The sequence below is a fragment of the Sarcophilus harrisii genome, chromosome 6, assembly GCF_902635505.1.
Source record: "Sarcophilus harrisii chromosome 6, mSarHar1.11, whole genome shotgun sequence".
Lineage (NCBI taxonomy): Eukaryota > Metazoa > Chordata > Mammalia > Dasyuromorphia > Dasyuridae > Sarcophilus > Sarcophilus harrisii.
The window spans coordinates 38702526-38718538 of NC_045431.1; the positions used below are offsets into that span (position 1 = coordinate 38702526).

Consider the following 16013-nt stretch of genomic DNA (forward strand, 5'->3'; position numbering starts at 1 on the left):
GAAAAAAAAAAACACACAGATTTAAAACAAGCCAATAAAATTCCGTGGAAATGGAGCTAGAAGATTACTTATGTAATCCTGGGCTAAACACACTTAAGTTTTTTCATCTAGAAAGTGGGTGTGGGTGCTGAGATAATCTCTAAGGTTTCTTTCAGCTGTCAAATCTGTGAGCCTAAGGGTAGCACTGTGTTCAATAAACAGAGCATGGTTTATGGAGTCAGAAGACTTGGATTTAAGTCTGACTTTGGATTTTTCCTGTCAGTCAACAAGCATTTATTAAGTACTTATCATATGCCAGGCATAGCAATAAGCTTTGGAGATACCAAAAAAAAAAAAAAAAAATCCAGTCTCTGTCCTCCAGAAGCCTTTATTTTAATGGAGGAGGCAACACGCCAATGACCAGGTATGGATAAAAACAAATGAATGGTTGGAAAACTATCTGAAGGGAGGAGTTCTTAGCAGTTGGGGTGGTACCAATCTCCTACAGAAGATGGAGTTTAAGCTGAGTCTTCTGGGAACTGAGGCAGAGATGAAGGACCAGTGCGTTCTAGGTCTGGGACGTGGCCAGTACAGAGTCATGTAGTCAAGGGAGGGAGCATCATGGTGCATTTGGAGCAACAGGACAGTGGAGCTGGCCACAGAGAGCAATAAGGGGAAGGAGGTGCAAGAAATCCATGATATCGTCCCACTCCATTCAGCATTGTTTGAGTTGGAAGAAAGGGGAAAAAATAGAGGGAGCAATCAGGATATGGGGCTTACTAAGGCATGGCTGGCAATAGGATGAGGGGGCAATAAGACCTGAGGGTGGTAAATAATATCATGGGTTTGGAATAGGGAAGGAAAGATGGAGGAGCCAAAACCAATGTGATGGCTTAGGAAAGAACTGAGGGAGAGAGGGGATGGTGGTCATGATGAGAATGAAGAACAGGGTTGTGGGCATAAGGCAGAGAGAATGATGGGATAACAAAAGATTGGGATCATAAAAGGCAATTTAAAAATTTTTGAAAGAGAGAAAGACTTTGCGCTAGACGCTGAGCTCATTGGAGGAAGGAGACATGCTGGGGAGAAAGGGTGACCTAGAGATAACAGTGGCCAGTATTCAGAATGAGTGATAAATGTGGATATCATGAATTTCAAAGAAGGAAAAGTAGCTTAATGAAAGTGATTATAGGAAGGGTTTGGAAGGAGCAATGGGGAGAAAGGAGTATTCTGGGTCTTTCATTATGACCAATTAAGCAGAGGACATAGGAGAGTAGTCTGTACTGGAAGGAGTGGTGAGAGAGGCAATGTCAGAAGTGAATTAAATCTCAAGGAAGCCCCAAAGATGGCAAGAGCAATAAAGAAGTTTAAGATGAAAGAGCTTTTTCATGTGGATCAAGCATCTCAGAGATCAGTGATAGCGTCTGCCTATATGGAGTAGGACTTTTTTTTGGTGGGGAGTGGGAGTAGTTGAGTTAAGGTGGATGTGCATTAAGAGCAGCAAGTCTAGCATGGGGACTGAGGATTCATATATTGGCAGCCAGGGGTTCAGGTCACAGTGAGGAGGTGAGTATAAAGGAAGGGAAAATCATTAAAGAGTGAGCCAGGCAGGACTGGAGCAATCAGAGACGAGTTCCTTGAGGGAGACATGAGATTATACTGTTTAAGGTCCTCCTTGGCAAATGCTGCTGCCGGGTTCTGTAACATCCAAGGAGGTTTACCTCTTGACTGGCAGAACAGATGGAGATATGGGGTCAGGAGGTAGAGGTGCCTTGGTTGACCCACAACAGAGATCAGCCTGGCACTGGACATGATCCTGGAGCAGAATCCCACTGGCATGGGAGTTGGGTGGCAACCTTCCATGTATGGTGCCCTTGAGTGAGTTTAGGCAAGTCAATTTACTGAACCTCAGTTTTTGTAAAATGAGGGGGTGGGATTTCTGAGGTTCTCTCCAGCTCTCAAGTATGACTCTCAGTCTCTGCCTCTTTGGAACTTATAGTCTAGGAAAGACAGTACATCTAGGATGGCAGGGACAGAGTATTGGATTTGGAGTCAGGGAAATTGGCTTTAAATCCTAACTGTATGTAGCCTGCCAGCATCTCCAGCTTCCTAATTTGTAACTGAGCTAAGTTCCCCACCCTTACTAAGAAGAGAAATCAGTGTTAGCAGCTCTATCTTATTAAGAAGGGAAGGGAGGCACTGGAAAGTGACTTAAGTTGGGCATTCATATAGTCCTTCAAAGGATGAAAGGGATCTAGGATTCCAATCTCTGGACCACATGAAATCTAATGCATTTTTTTTGTGTTGTGAATTTAATACTTCAGTTAAAAACCGAATCCTTAACAACTAGATGGACTTTAGGATGCGATGGAGTACAGCAGAGCAAGAGAGCAGGGAAGAAGAAATTTCCATTCGGTCAAAGAGAATGTCAATGTCTGAAACATGTTGTTGATATCCCCTCCCCACCACTTTGGCCAAAACAGATTCTTTAGTCACAAGGCCACAGAATTTTAGAGCTGGAAGGGATCTTCAGCCCATATGGGCCAATCCTCCTTCGACAGATAAGATTTGGTCCAGGAAGTGACTTGCCTAAAGTCCCATGGGAAGTGTGTAGCTGAATTGGGACTAAAACCCAGATCCTTTGGATTCAAAACCAGTGTTGTATTCCATGTATTTTTCCCCCTCTTTCAGAGAACTAGAATAAAAAAAATCAGATTTGAAAGGAGCCCAGAGGCCATCCCATCCAGCTGATACCTCCAAAGGAATCCCTTCTGCAATGCACGGGACAAATGGTCACCCAGCCTTCGCCGGATGACCTGAAGAAAGAGGAAGCCCTGTGCTTCCTAAGGCCATTTTGGGATAGCTCTCACTGTTAGAAAGTTTTTTTTTTTTTACACCAAATCTAATTTCATCTCTTTGGAGCTTTCATGAGTTACAGAATGATTCCATGAGTGAAGCTCTATCTTACTAATTATTTGACAATGAGTATTTAATCTCTCTGGATGTCAGTTTCCCCATTTGTAAAATCAAAGGGTCCGAATAGATAATCTTGGAAATCCCTACTGGTTCTAAATCTGTACTCTTAGGATCCCAAATCTATCCTTTGAGATCAAAAAACCCAAATCTAATCTTTCTTCTATATTTTAGCCCCAAGATTGCTCTCTGTCACTTCTGAATCTTTTATTCTCTTGATTAAATATCCCTTATACTTTTATCTAATCTTCATATGGCATGGACTGGAAACCCATCCCCATTTGGGATAATTTCCTGATTAACAATATCCTTTCTCACACGAGGCACCAAAACCAACAAACAGTATTCCAAATATGGTTCAAACAGAGAAGGTTGCAATTTTCAGTGTACCCCCATTCTTGAGCAAAAGTGGAGATAAAAGAGGCAAATATTGGGTGCAAGATAGGTGCCATTCCTAGATGCTCTTAATTTAAAAGAAGAAAATAGCACAACTCAAAGCTTTGTCTGTTTTTAGAACTGTCCGTATCTAAATTATTTTCAGATAAAAATCTAGCTTTATTTTCCCTTAGAAAAAACAGAGGTAGATATGGATTGCACTGTTCGTCACACATTAAGTTAGTGTCCAGGCTGGACAATTGGAGCCAAATGGAGAGGAAATTGCTGGGAGGTGGGGGAAGGGAATTAAGACCCTTGGACTCCATCCCTTAAATAGCTCTTTCCTTTCCAAATCTGGAAAATTACTTTGGCTTTCAACCATGGCCCAGTTTCCCACCTGCTGTAGCCAAGAGTGAATGGTAACTAGATAATGCAGTGGATAGGCTACTGGAGTCAGGAAAACCTGAATTCAAATCTAACCTCAGATAGCAAACATCACTTAACATTTCTTAAGCTCAATTTTCTTCATGGTTATTATAATAGCACATACCTGAATAAAATTAAATAATATTTATAAAGTGTTTTGCACAGAGTAGGTACTTAATAAATGCTTGTTTCTTCCTTCATATCCCTGGGCATTAGTACAATGCCCTGTCCTATAATAGACGCTCAATACAATCTTGTTGGAATGAATTGATCTTAGCTTGATATAAATATAATTCATAACTCTTAGAGCTATCCAAAAATAGAAAGGAGTATTTTAGCAGGTAGAAGTCCCTGACACTGGGGATTTTCTGGCAGAATATGGAATGGCCACTTATTGAGATGTTGGCAGGATCCATGCTTTGGTCCTGGGATAGAGTAGATGGAGCCCCTTCCAACTCCAAGATTTTATGACCCTATGCTATGCCATTATTCAGAATTAGTTACATTTCATATGATGGCATAAATTACAAAAGGTGTAAAAAAAAAGAAGTAAAAATTCAAAATGGTAGCCTTAAATTTGATAGCATTAAAGGATTCTAAAATAATAGGTATAGTCTGAAGCTTTGCAAAGGGACCAATCTTTTTTTTAATAAAATGACATCAATTTCTAAAAAGCATTGTCCTCCTTGACATGCTGCATAACACAGATATAAAAACATGAATAGTACAAAATTCCTTATATAGAACATATTTTAATATATTACATTTGTTTCTACATAAACAGGCTATATAAATACTGTATTGCCATATCATGTTTTATAGTCATAGTTCCCAGAATTTCACACTATAGTACAAAAAAATACATTTTTCTTTTTCTTTTCTTTTTTTTTAAGAAAAGGAATAAGAAGGCAGAAATTCAGTAGAAATAGCTTCATATGTTAAAAAATTTAAATGTACAGTGGATGCTATTAGAACTCTGGCTACAAAAACATAATTTGGAAGCTTGGCAAACAATGAACAAATCTAAGTCCATTGTCCCTGGAGGAGAAGTGGCCAAAGAACTAAGATATTGGAGGGAAATGGAAAAACAAATCTCTTCCTTCATGGTACTGCCTCGAGTCTAATAGTGTTTGGTCCTTAACAAGAACACTTCTCATAAAGCCACATGTGCTCTTTTTCCAGGGAAAGACCAACAAGAGTACAAAGGATTCTGGGTCTGAAGTCTTATAAATATCTGGGAGCTTCAGCCTGAAAGTTTCCCTTTCTTTGTGGTATTCTGAATAAAAGATTAATCTAGGAGACACGGAACTAGAGTCATATTTTTTCCTTCCTGGAGTTAATTCCGCCTGGAACTACATAAAGACCCAGAAGGATCTCTCATTTAGCACAGTCGGAAACAGCATAAGGGATTCTCGTTTAGCACAGTTTAGAAGAAAACCTGCACTCGCTAATCACAATACCCTCATCTGAGATCTTGAAATTTGTTGTAAAATTTGTAGTAAATCTCCCTCCCAGCTTCTTGTCAATCAGTTTCATGTAGGGGCTCCCATATCTATTTGAAACAATTTAATATCATCATCCACTTCCCCAAGGCTCAGTTCGAGACCCATCTTTCCTATAAAACTTTCCTAGACTACGCGCAATCCACCATAACATTTCATTTTCCCAAAGTTCTATAGCTCTTGTAATGCCTTGAATTATTCCCCAGTCATGTCATACATGTATCTTGATTCCCCAAGTCATTTTGCAAGTTCCTTGAGGACAGGGACCACTTCTTCTACTTCAGTTGCATTGGCCAAAGCTGATCACAAAGCAGAGACTTCATAAATGCTTTTTGAAGAAATGTATGAAGAGAGAAGATAAGGCTAAGGTAGACAATGTGCCTTCAAAACATTCATTGTTGAGTCACCAACTTCTTTGCCATTTACTACAGTCCGACTGGCTTCCCGGTAACTGAAGTCCTCCTCTTTTTTGTACAAGGATCAAAAATGTGCCGTCTCCTTGATAGGGAAACAAAAGCATTCAATCTCTGAGCAGGGTCTCTGCAGGACAAACCTTTCCAGTTGTGGAGGGACGGAGGCAACTCCTTGGCTTTAAACCGGAGGTGAGCTTAACGGCATCCAAGAGTCAGGTTGAAGTGTGTGTGCACTGCAGGACTGAGGCTCACTTTCCCCAGGATTTAAGAGTTCTGTCTCTTCACTCAAATAAACAGTGGTGTCTGTATCATCAGAATGATAACCTGACTGGTAACCGCTGGTCTGGTTCGAAGCTTCAGATGTCACAGACTCTTTGCTTTTACTGGGCATTAGTGCACTAGGGAAGAAAGGATGACCAAGTGAGCAGATCAAATGAAGGTTGTTCCCTTGTTCCCAACCCTAACCACATGGGGCCTTGTAATCTCCCTAGAGAGCAATGGTACCCATCCCTATCTCCCTCTGTTACTGATCAACATATCAGGTTGCTTGGAATAATGATTATTTTCAGGTACCAGCATGAATTTGGTTGTCAGTGATAAGCCCTCTTATTCAGGCCCCAGTCTTTCAAGCACTAGATTAGATGAAAGACATTTATCCAGAAGGATGCAAAGGTTTCTGCCAATGGAACATGTTTATCACCTTACTGATTGACCAGCTATTTATAAGATAATTGTTCAACCTAAGGGGGCTCTTTCCTGATCTTAAAAGTGATCAGGATCCTCTGAAAGTTTATTTGCATTCCCCCTACACTCACAGAGAGGGGATTGGAAGACATGCAAATGATGTTAATAAAATCCTTGTGCAACTTGAAGCATTAATAATCTTAAATATGCACAAAATTGAAGCCATGTCAGAACTGCGATTGACTCATTGAAACCACATTCTTTGGAGGAACCAAAGAGATGAATCACTCAGCAGCAACCAGAAAACATCCTTAATGAGTTGGACTCATGGAACATGGCGGATATAGTGGAATTTAGAAATATAACTCTTATTGAATTAAAATATGATGAATTGTACTTTCATATACCATTTACAGTTTGTTCCATTATTTGGACATCCAAAGTTTTATATATATATATATATATACATATATTTATATTTACATATATATACATATATTTATATTTATGTAAATATGAAATATCACATAAGGATTTTATAACATCTACATATATTGCCTAGGTTGGTATACTCCAGAAAAAATTATCCCAGAAATCTATTATTTGCAGTCTTCTCAGGAATCCTACATCCTCTCCCCCAATGAAATCATACTGGTGTCAGAAAGACTCATATTTAACAGGCTTTTAACTTCATCACTGACACCTAATGACAGCACCATGGTCCTTTTAATGGTTCTTTCTGGTTCCTTTTCAATCATTAAAATTCTATTTTAAAACACAGTTGGGTTAACTAATTATAAGCAAGTTAAATTTGTCTATCTTGAGTCATGGTAGCTTACTATTGACTATTTGAGTATTATGATGAACTATTTTGCAAAGAGAGGAATAGTGTTGTCAATACATATTATTGTCTATATATTTTGTTTAAGGTGAAGTACCCTGGACAGAGTGAACACAAATACCTACTGAGTCATTTAAAAGTAAATTAATTTTTTTCTTACTACCTGAAACCTACAAAATCAATACACTCAACCAGTTTTTAACGTGTTATCTCAACTTGTACACCAAATCCAGGCAGGGTAATATGTACACTGTTTATTAAATGTACACAGAAAATAATTCATGGGCAGGCTAAATAAAATCTTGATGACTATAAAAATTTTAATCGGATTAAAATTGCCTCATTTGACCACATCCATATTGTCTGATAGCTCCTCTTCCCACTTCCACCTAGTTATCTCCACTTTAGTCATCTAAGCAGTGGCCAGAGAGTATCTTTTGGCGTCAGAAGATCTGGATTGAAATTCCTTCTGTTAGGTAATTAACAATGTGATCTTAAAGAGTGATTTTTCTCTCTCTGACTATCAGCTTCCACAAAGAGGAAATGAGATAATTGAATTAAGGTAATCTCTATAGTCCCTTAGGAAATAATTTACAGAAGAAGGCACTGGAATTAAGAGTTTAGAGAAGGCTTCCAATATGGGATTATAGTTGGGACTTCAAGGAAGCCAGGGAAATCAGCATTCAGAGCAGAGGAAGAAGAATATCCCAGGCATGAGGGAAAGCTTATTTTTAAAGAGATGAAATCTCTTATAACAAAGAGTTCATCCACAAATTCTCATGAAAACTTACAAAATATCAGTTTGCCCAATTCCTTTTAAGCTCAAAGTCTGACTTTCTGATTTGGTTTACCTTAGACCACTAGCCAATTAATACATGCTAAATGGTACAACTTATTTAAGGATATCTTATTCAAAGAAAGAGTTTCCACAATTCTATGAATGATTTACAAATTCATCAAGGTTTTGTCCATCTTTTACTAAGTCTGATTCTGATTTGAGTTTACCTTAACCACTAGCAGTACATACATGCTAAATGCTAGAATTCCAGTCATCTATTCAAGAGTTCTTCTGATGCAAAACTCATTCTGACTTAATTCAAGTCAGGTTTGTCCATTCTTAAGAAGACAGAAATGCCTACCATATATAGGGCAGTTGTTGAGCAATTGTCTCTAAAGCGCTCAGAGCTTCTATCTGCACTACATAATACCATTCCCTGCAGCAATTGCTACCTTTAGAAGCCAAAAGTCAGAGCCAGTCTGATTATAGGCAGTTTGTTGACCATGGTCTTTTATAGGTGAAGAAAGCATTTCCCTGGGTGGCAGTGTCTGAGCACCCACTCCATACCCTTGCAAATTTATTTTAAAAGCAAGAGTCAAGAGCCTGGTTGACTAGAGCTTTACAATTGTATCCATCCATATATGTGTGTTGTGTATAGTGTTGTGAAGATTGGGTGGCAGGAGGAATCATTCCTCCAACCTAAGTATTTTAAACTTAGACTCAGAGTACCATAGTTAGAGAGAAATCTAGTGAGAACTTTCTATCCATTATTGTAAGTGTAGTTGTCTCAATTCGTGATGTAGGCAGAGAAGTACTTTCACCAATATTAACTTGATTTATGTAAGAGAGTTATGGAGTAAATAATCTATGCCTTTGTACGAAGCATATTCCATCTATAGGAAAAGTAGCTACTGCAATAGTATTATTGTAAGAACTATGGATAAAAGATCTAGTGTTGTACCTCAAGAGATATACTGAAGACTAAAGATCTTGTTACAAGGTTATCCTCCATTAAAAGGCTGCCCTATAGCCTATGGACTCCAAGGAGAGCTGCAGAGTAGAGTCCCAGAGTATGAATACCTAAACCAATATTTATCTACCTGATGTTTCATCTCATGTATTATTAATCAAAGCTGTTTTTAAAAGCCATACTTACATCTGGGATTACTTTTATTTCTGGTTCCAATGGGATGTCTTCGAATGTTTTTACACTCACTGATCGGCTTTTCCTCTTGCTGCTTTGCAGATACTGACTATAGAAGAACAAATATTTATATTTTAGGGGTGATTTCCTTGACTTTCAGTGTCATAAGTAATATTTATGTTCATTATCTGTTAACCACAAGACTAATTAAGACCTTCAAAACATCTTCTATTAAAAAAAAAAAAGACACACAACAAAACTATGGAAACAACAATAATAGCAAAGAAACGTCTTCTCCTAGCAAATGTTAGAAATTTAATTTCCTGCAAAGTACATTTAAAAGTATAATAAAAACCAAGTGGTTTGGATGAATCTCTGTTTCTTTGGGGTGTATTTCTGAGGTCGAGAGCTGGACTAAAAGCAAACAGCAGCAAGCTAAGTAATCAGCCCTCTCCAGTTCTACTTCCTGCCTTTATGGGACTTCTTTCTTGAACCGTTATTCTTGTTTTTAGCCATCCCCTAGTATTTCTTTTCCCAAATAATGTCTAACAGTTCAGTGATACATCGGGTTGGAGGAAACACCTGTAAGTCATATTGAAGGGCTAGGAAATACAGCAAGAAACCTGAAGTCCCCTTATCTTCATTTAGTGTGCTCAGCCCGATTCTTGCCAGACTATATGAATAATCCAATACAAACACACACACACACACACACACACACACGCCTGTGCATACACATACATAGGGACATACCCTTCTTGCTTTATTTTCTCCATTTTTAAACTGAGCTGCCCCTCCTATCTCACAGAGAAGAAAGAAAGAAAGGAAGGAAGGAAGGAAGGAAGGAAGGAAGGAAGGAAGGAAGGAAAGAAGGAAGGAAGGAAGGAAAGAAAAGAAAATATACCTCAGGACTGAGGTATAGAAAGAAAATCTGCTTGAAGGATTCTGTTTCTTTTTGGCTTTCAAGATAACAGGAAGAATGGGATGGAAAGAGTATAAGAAAGCCTTCAGGCAGAAAATGGGAACTGAGTCTGCTGGGAGACTGTCATGTTACATTTTTCCATGATTCTGTATATAAATGTTAGCAGCCCCATTTTACATCCGATCAACCACATTTGGCGCTTCCCCTCAAATGTGATTTCCTCTCTATTGTAGGACCATATGCAAAGCTGCAGACTGAGCTAAGAAAGAGTAAGTTGAATTCTCATTCCTTTTGGTCATATTTAGAGAGAGAGAGCGAGAGCGAGAGCGAGAGCGAGAGAGAGAGAGAGAGAGAGAGAGAGAGAGAGAGAGAGAGAGAATATACTCATTACCATGAAATAATATATGTCTTTTCAATGTCCTTTCAAAGGGATGGGGGAAATTGCTCACTAGCTATGTGATCATAAGCAAGTTTCTTAACGTTTCTAAATCAAGAGATTCAGAAAATGAATTCATTTTATGGGTTCAGATCCAAAAAATGAGGTGGTACTACTTCACATGGTTGTTGGCAGATAAACTGCTTTGTAAGGCTCGGGGTCTTTCTAAGTATCAGTGATTAACCAGCACAACCTGAGCACTTTTTTGCTTTGGAACACTAGTGTTGTTGCAACACTAACTTCTTGCCTCTTCCCACATCTGCATGAGCCTTTTCTTTGGGGATCATCTTCCCCAATCCCTGTCACTGAAGTGAAAAGAGGCATTCTGACTCTCCCCTAAAAGCTCTAGTCTGTTTTCTCCTCTGAATCACAGCTCTGTCACACTACATTTTCACCCTATGCCCAAGGTCCATCATTTTCCATTTCTGTACAATGGGGAGAATTTGCCCTAACACAGCAATTGAAAAAAAGAAAAATAAAAAAGAGTAAGATTTACCCAAAGATTTGCAGTCCCATTTCCAAAGATAATAAAAATATAAATACGCAATATAAAAACTAAAAAATCAGACTTGGTAAAGACCTGCAAAGATATGAGACATCCTTTCCACTTCAGAATTCTTCTCCCCAGTATTCTATCATGTGTTTCATCTAGATTAAATTTCATAAAATAGGCACCCATGGATGCACATTAACCTTTCCCTCATGAGCTATTTCCTAATCCATCAACATATCAGAGGGGATAGTAAAAATAAAATTTTCATTTTAATCCACCACCAGTGACATTCCAGCTGTTGCAGCTGCAAGGCCTGGGATCCTGGAAGGGGACAAAGGACTGAGACTGAAACAGGAATTCAAGACTTGGGGAAGAGCTTGTAAAGGCCCTCTTAAAGAGGTACTACTGCTTTATTATTAGCCCCACGGCCAAGGTTAAATGTGGGAACTTGGAAATGAAATGCAGCAGCTGAAAGGCCTTCCTTGCATTTTCCACACACCCCTTGGGATTGTCTGGAGGCCCCAGTGGGATATTCACCAGATACAGTACCTAATTCCTGCTGGGTTGTCATAATGGAATTTAGGATCACACACTTCCTCTTCCTCCATACAGGAAACAGGTGAGGTCGGCAAAGAGAGTCCAGAATCCTCTTCCATGCTCAACGATTCTGATATAGGAAGGACGATGTAGTCTTTACCATCCTGTAACAATATAGACAAAGAGGAATGTTATTGTTATGGATTCTATGCATTAAAATTCTTTTAACTAAGAACACACACAGAATATCGCCATGGTAGATTTCATGGCTCAGGGTATATTGCTCTGACAAGAAAATGTAAAATTTTAAAAGATACAATTAAATCCTCTGTCAACATTAGGATTATATACAGTAGGGATAGTTACACGGTAGTGTGGCACTTATTCAAAATTTTTAAAAATTGGATCGGGACAAGAAGAGTAGGGAAAAAATGGGAGTCATAATGGAACACAAATAGAATTTGAATCAACAAAACAATGCTGCCATTTTATAAAAGTAACACAATCTTGGGATATGGGGGAATGATATGCAAGAGATGAGAAGTAATCTCTTCATAGATCGACCAGTGCTCTGCACACAGTAGGCACTTAATACAAACTTGAATTTGATGGATCTCAACAGTGATCATATTCTTAGTAGAGTATTGAATCCAGCTTTCGTCTCACTACTTTAAGAAAACTTTGGAACAATTAAAGAGAATTCGAAGAAAAGCAGACAAAAGGATGAGCAAAGAAATAGCTAGAAAGGTCCTTTGAAAAGAAAAAAATGAGCTTCTTTGATCAAGAAACAAAGCAAAATTTGCCAATAAATTCTTGAAGAAATTATTAATAAAGAAAGTACTAACTTTGAGTCATCTACCTTCAATGCTTAACAGAAGACAGAAGTGGAGGTTAGTCTTAGCAGGACACATAGTCTGGATACAGAAAGGAATATCTGATGGTAAAAGCCACTAACTTTTAGAAGTATATTCTCTATTTTCTCAAGAACTTTTGGGAAAGAATCAAAATATCCTTGGGTCTTGGAATCATGAGGTTGTGAGATCTTCAAGCTTAGAAAGGATGCTAAGGTTTTCCATTGCTTAAGAATGCTCCGTCAGAGGAGAGAAAAATGGGGAAAAGAAGAGTTCCCTTGCCTTCTTTCACTCTTAAAAGTCTGTGTTTATAAGGGCTTCCCATGGGGGAGAGAGAGTGACATGGGGAGATCTAGGCAATGGAAAAACCAAAGTATTAATAAAAGTCTATTTTTTAAAATAAGTGTTTGTGTTTCTGTCAGGTTTTATGTCCTAGATTCAGGCTTTTTTGGAAACATGATGACGTACCTGTTGAGCACTGGCTTGTAGCAAATTCCCCAAATGCTCCACAAGTTCTGAAAATGTGGGTCTCTGCTTGGGCTCTCCATGCCAACAATCTAGCATGGTTTGGTACCTAGAAGCCAACAAAAATGGAGGTCATGTTCTCTAATCTCTTTTATCTGGATTGGAGAGTGATAATGCCTTTATTGAATGTCTAGAATATAACAGAAATTGTATGAAGCATCATGGAGAACCCAAAGAGTCACGAGACATATTAGAAGGACTGAGAAGCTATAGAGACCGAAAATGTATCGTGAAAAGTAGCACAAACTAGCCGAAATACAAGGCACAGACAAACCATGATACTGAAAGTCAAGGAAAGAGCAGGGATGAAGGAGTGGGGTCTGACAGAATAATGGACTTTGGGAGTCTTCTGATTCAAACAACACTTCATAAAGAATCCCCTACAACATGCCCAACAATTGGTCATTCCACCTCTGCTTGAAGACCTCCAATGGGGACGAACCCACCACCTCCCAAGGGAGCCCATTGCACTTATCAAAAGAGATGGAAATGAGCACTGTAATTGAGCTTGTCTTTGAGGAAGTCTTACATTTCAGGGGTAGTATACTCAGGGGCCCTCATTCGGGTTCCTTCTTTCAGTCTCCTGCAAAAGTCCTCATCGATTTTTACCCCAGGATATGGGGAGGCGCCTGGAATGGAAAAAGTAAATGAGATCTCTCTATTTTCCACTACTCACCCACCCTATTACAGAGAAGGGCTATGTTGTAAAGGGAACAGTATTTGCTTTGAAGACCTGCATTTACTTACAAGTCTTAATATTTCTTGTTAAATGTCTATATCTGTCTGAACCTCCCTTTACTCCCTTATAATATTTGCACTACTTTTCTCCCAGAGTTATTATGAGATTAGTGCTTTATAAATCTTAAAATTTTAAATCTAAATCTAAAAAAAATCTAAATTATTTTTATTATAAAGGATTATAGAAAGGATGGAAACAGGCACTTACTAATCATTTACTTCACGCCAGGTACTGTGCTAAGTACTTTACAAATATTATATAATTGAATCCTCCCAACAACTCTGAGAAGGTGCTCTTATTATCCCCATTTTATAATTGAGGAAACTGAGGCAAATGATTGGACTTAGTGCTTGAAAACAATCCTACAATTCATCTAGTCTAAAACTTCATTTTACAGATGAGCAAGCTAAGATTGAGACCTTGAAGGACTTGACTTAGATCACAGAAGTAGTAAGTGGCAGAGATTTAAATCCAGATTCTCAGATTCCAAAGTCAATGTTCCTTCTATTGTACCAAAAGATAATGTATGTAAAATGCTGTCACCTCCATATACATTTAAATTATTCTTGTCATTCTTTTTTATTATAGTAATTGTTATTATCATTCATGTTTGCACTTCTATTATTACCATTCAAGCATGAAATGGAGCCTAAACCAATGAAGCATAAAAATGGTGACATTGGGAGAAGACACACACTGGCTTTTGTCCAGCTGGGTTAAAATGATGTGACTTACCTAAGGAAAATATTTCCCAGAGCAAAATTCCAAAGGACCACACGTCACTCTGAATTGTGTAGACTCTATCAAAAATGGTTTCCGGAGCCATCCATTTCAAAGGCAATCGAGCCTATTAAGTTTTAGAAGAATAAATAGAAATCATTGAAGAAAATCAAAAAGATCTCATATTGTTTCTAAAATCACACTTCCCCACCCTCCAAAGCAATAGTAGATGTCTTTAAATCTTACATCTCCTTTCCTGACATAATCTGGATCTTTGTAAATGTCCCGGGCTAAGCCAAAGTCACAGATTTTGACCACGTTTTTGTCTGCCAAGAGGATGTTTCGAGCTGCTAAGTCCCGGTGGATACACTGCAACGAGAAGAAAGCATGTGTGTGTATGAGTGTTAGGTCCTGTCTCTTCCATAGCTGATCTCTTTTACATCTGCCGGGACCTCATGGGCCGAGGCCAAATAGACTCTGGGACTTTTTTGGAGGCGGAGGAGAAGCACACTTCTCACGTCTCACATCAGAAAAGGGACTGGTTACCAAGGGAGGTGTTAGCGGTTTTTATCAACATTAAAAAAGGAGAGAGAGGGAGTTTATAAGCTGAGTCTAGTCGCGCACCTGCTTATTAAATAACCACTCCAAGTCTTTGGGATTAGGTAATCAAATTATTTGATGACAATGGTGCAAAATAAATAGATTAATTTTGGCCACGGTGAAGAATGTGTTTCTGGTCACATCCACACATCCCCTTCCCTCTGCTAGAGGCTTTTCTGGACACGAAGCTATATATAGCTAACAGTTTCAATCCAGGTAGCCAGGGTGGGATTTATTTCTGAATGAGTGCACAGGCATTAGATGTCACATAGCCTTGTTGGCTCAACCATTCAGCTTCTCTATTTCACAACCAGTTGATGCTGTAATGGACCTCTCTGGGTGTTTTACAGAGCAGCTTCTTTCATTTCTAGTGTTGCACTTCAAGACAAGTCTAATAAGCTAAGTGTAACTTGTCTGAAGGATAAATCCCTAGTATACTTAAAAAAAAAAAAAAAAAAGCAAACACCATGTTGGCTATATCTTAATTTTTTTCTTTCTTTTTTCTCTCTTTCTCTCTTCCTCCTTTCCCTTCTCTCTTCTCCTCTATGTTTTCTTTCTTTCTCTTTCAATCTTTCTTTCTTTCTGTCCTTCAATCTTTCTTTCTTTCCATCTTTCTTTCTCTTTCAATCTTTCTTTCTGTCTTTCAATCTTTCTTTCTTTGTTTCTTTCAATCTTTCTTTCTTTCTCTCTTTCTTTCCAAGTCCTGATCCAGCATTCCATCAGCACTATAAATCACCCCACCAGCTGTCCCTCCCACACTGTCAGATAGCTGCTATTATTTCATCCATTTTACAAATAAGGAGATAAAAATAAAAGAGATTAATTGATTTGAACAAGTTCTTAAAGTTAACATAGTATCTTTGTGATTCCCATTCAAAGCTATCTGTCTGAAAAATTTTTGTTCAATATAACAGGAGGAAAATATAGGAATAGAGAAGATTCTGTTTTTCAAAGGAAGATTGAGGACTGTGGGAGACAATTGACATATTGGATATGCCCTAGAATTGGAATTGGAAAAGATGAGACATTTAATAGATTTTAATAGATAAATCATTTAAGTGTCTCTCAGATCCTC

General features: G+C 38.4%; 1 protein-coding gene across 1 annotated transcript in view; it reads right to left on the bottom strand.

Annotated features, from left to right (window-relative positions):
* Positions 1-4374: 4374 nt before the first annotated feature.
* KDR (kinase insert domain receptor) overlaps positions 4375-16013 on the bottom strand; it is a 43899-nt gene continuing 32260 nt past the window's right edge. The window contains exons 23-29 of the mRNA XM_031943497.1: positions 14585-14707; positions 14354-14465; positions 13409-13508; positions 12823-12928; positions 11516-11667; positions 9128-9224; positions 4375-6128 (exon numbers count right to left, since the gene is read on the bottom strand). Of these exons, the coding sequence (XP_031799357.1) occupies positions 5847-6128; positions 9128-9224; positions 11516-11667; positions 12823-12928; positions 13409-13508; positions 14354-14465; positions 14585-14707 (972 nt within the window). The 3' untranslated portion in view covers positions 4375-5846. The remainder of the gene's footprint in view (positions 6129-9127; positions 9225-11515; positions 11668-12822; positions 12929-13408; positions 13509-14353; positions 14466-14584; positions 14708-16013) is intronic.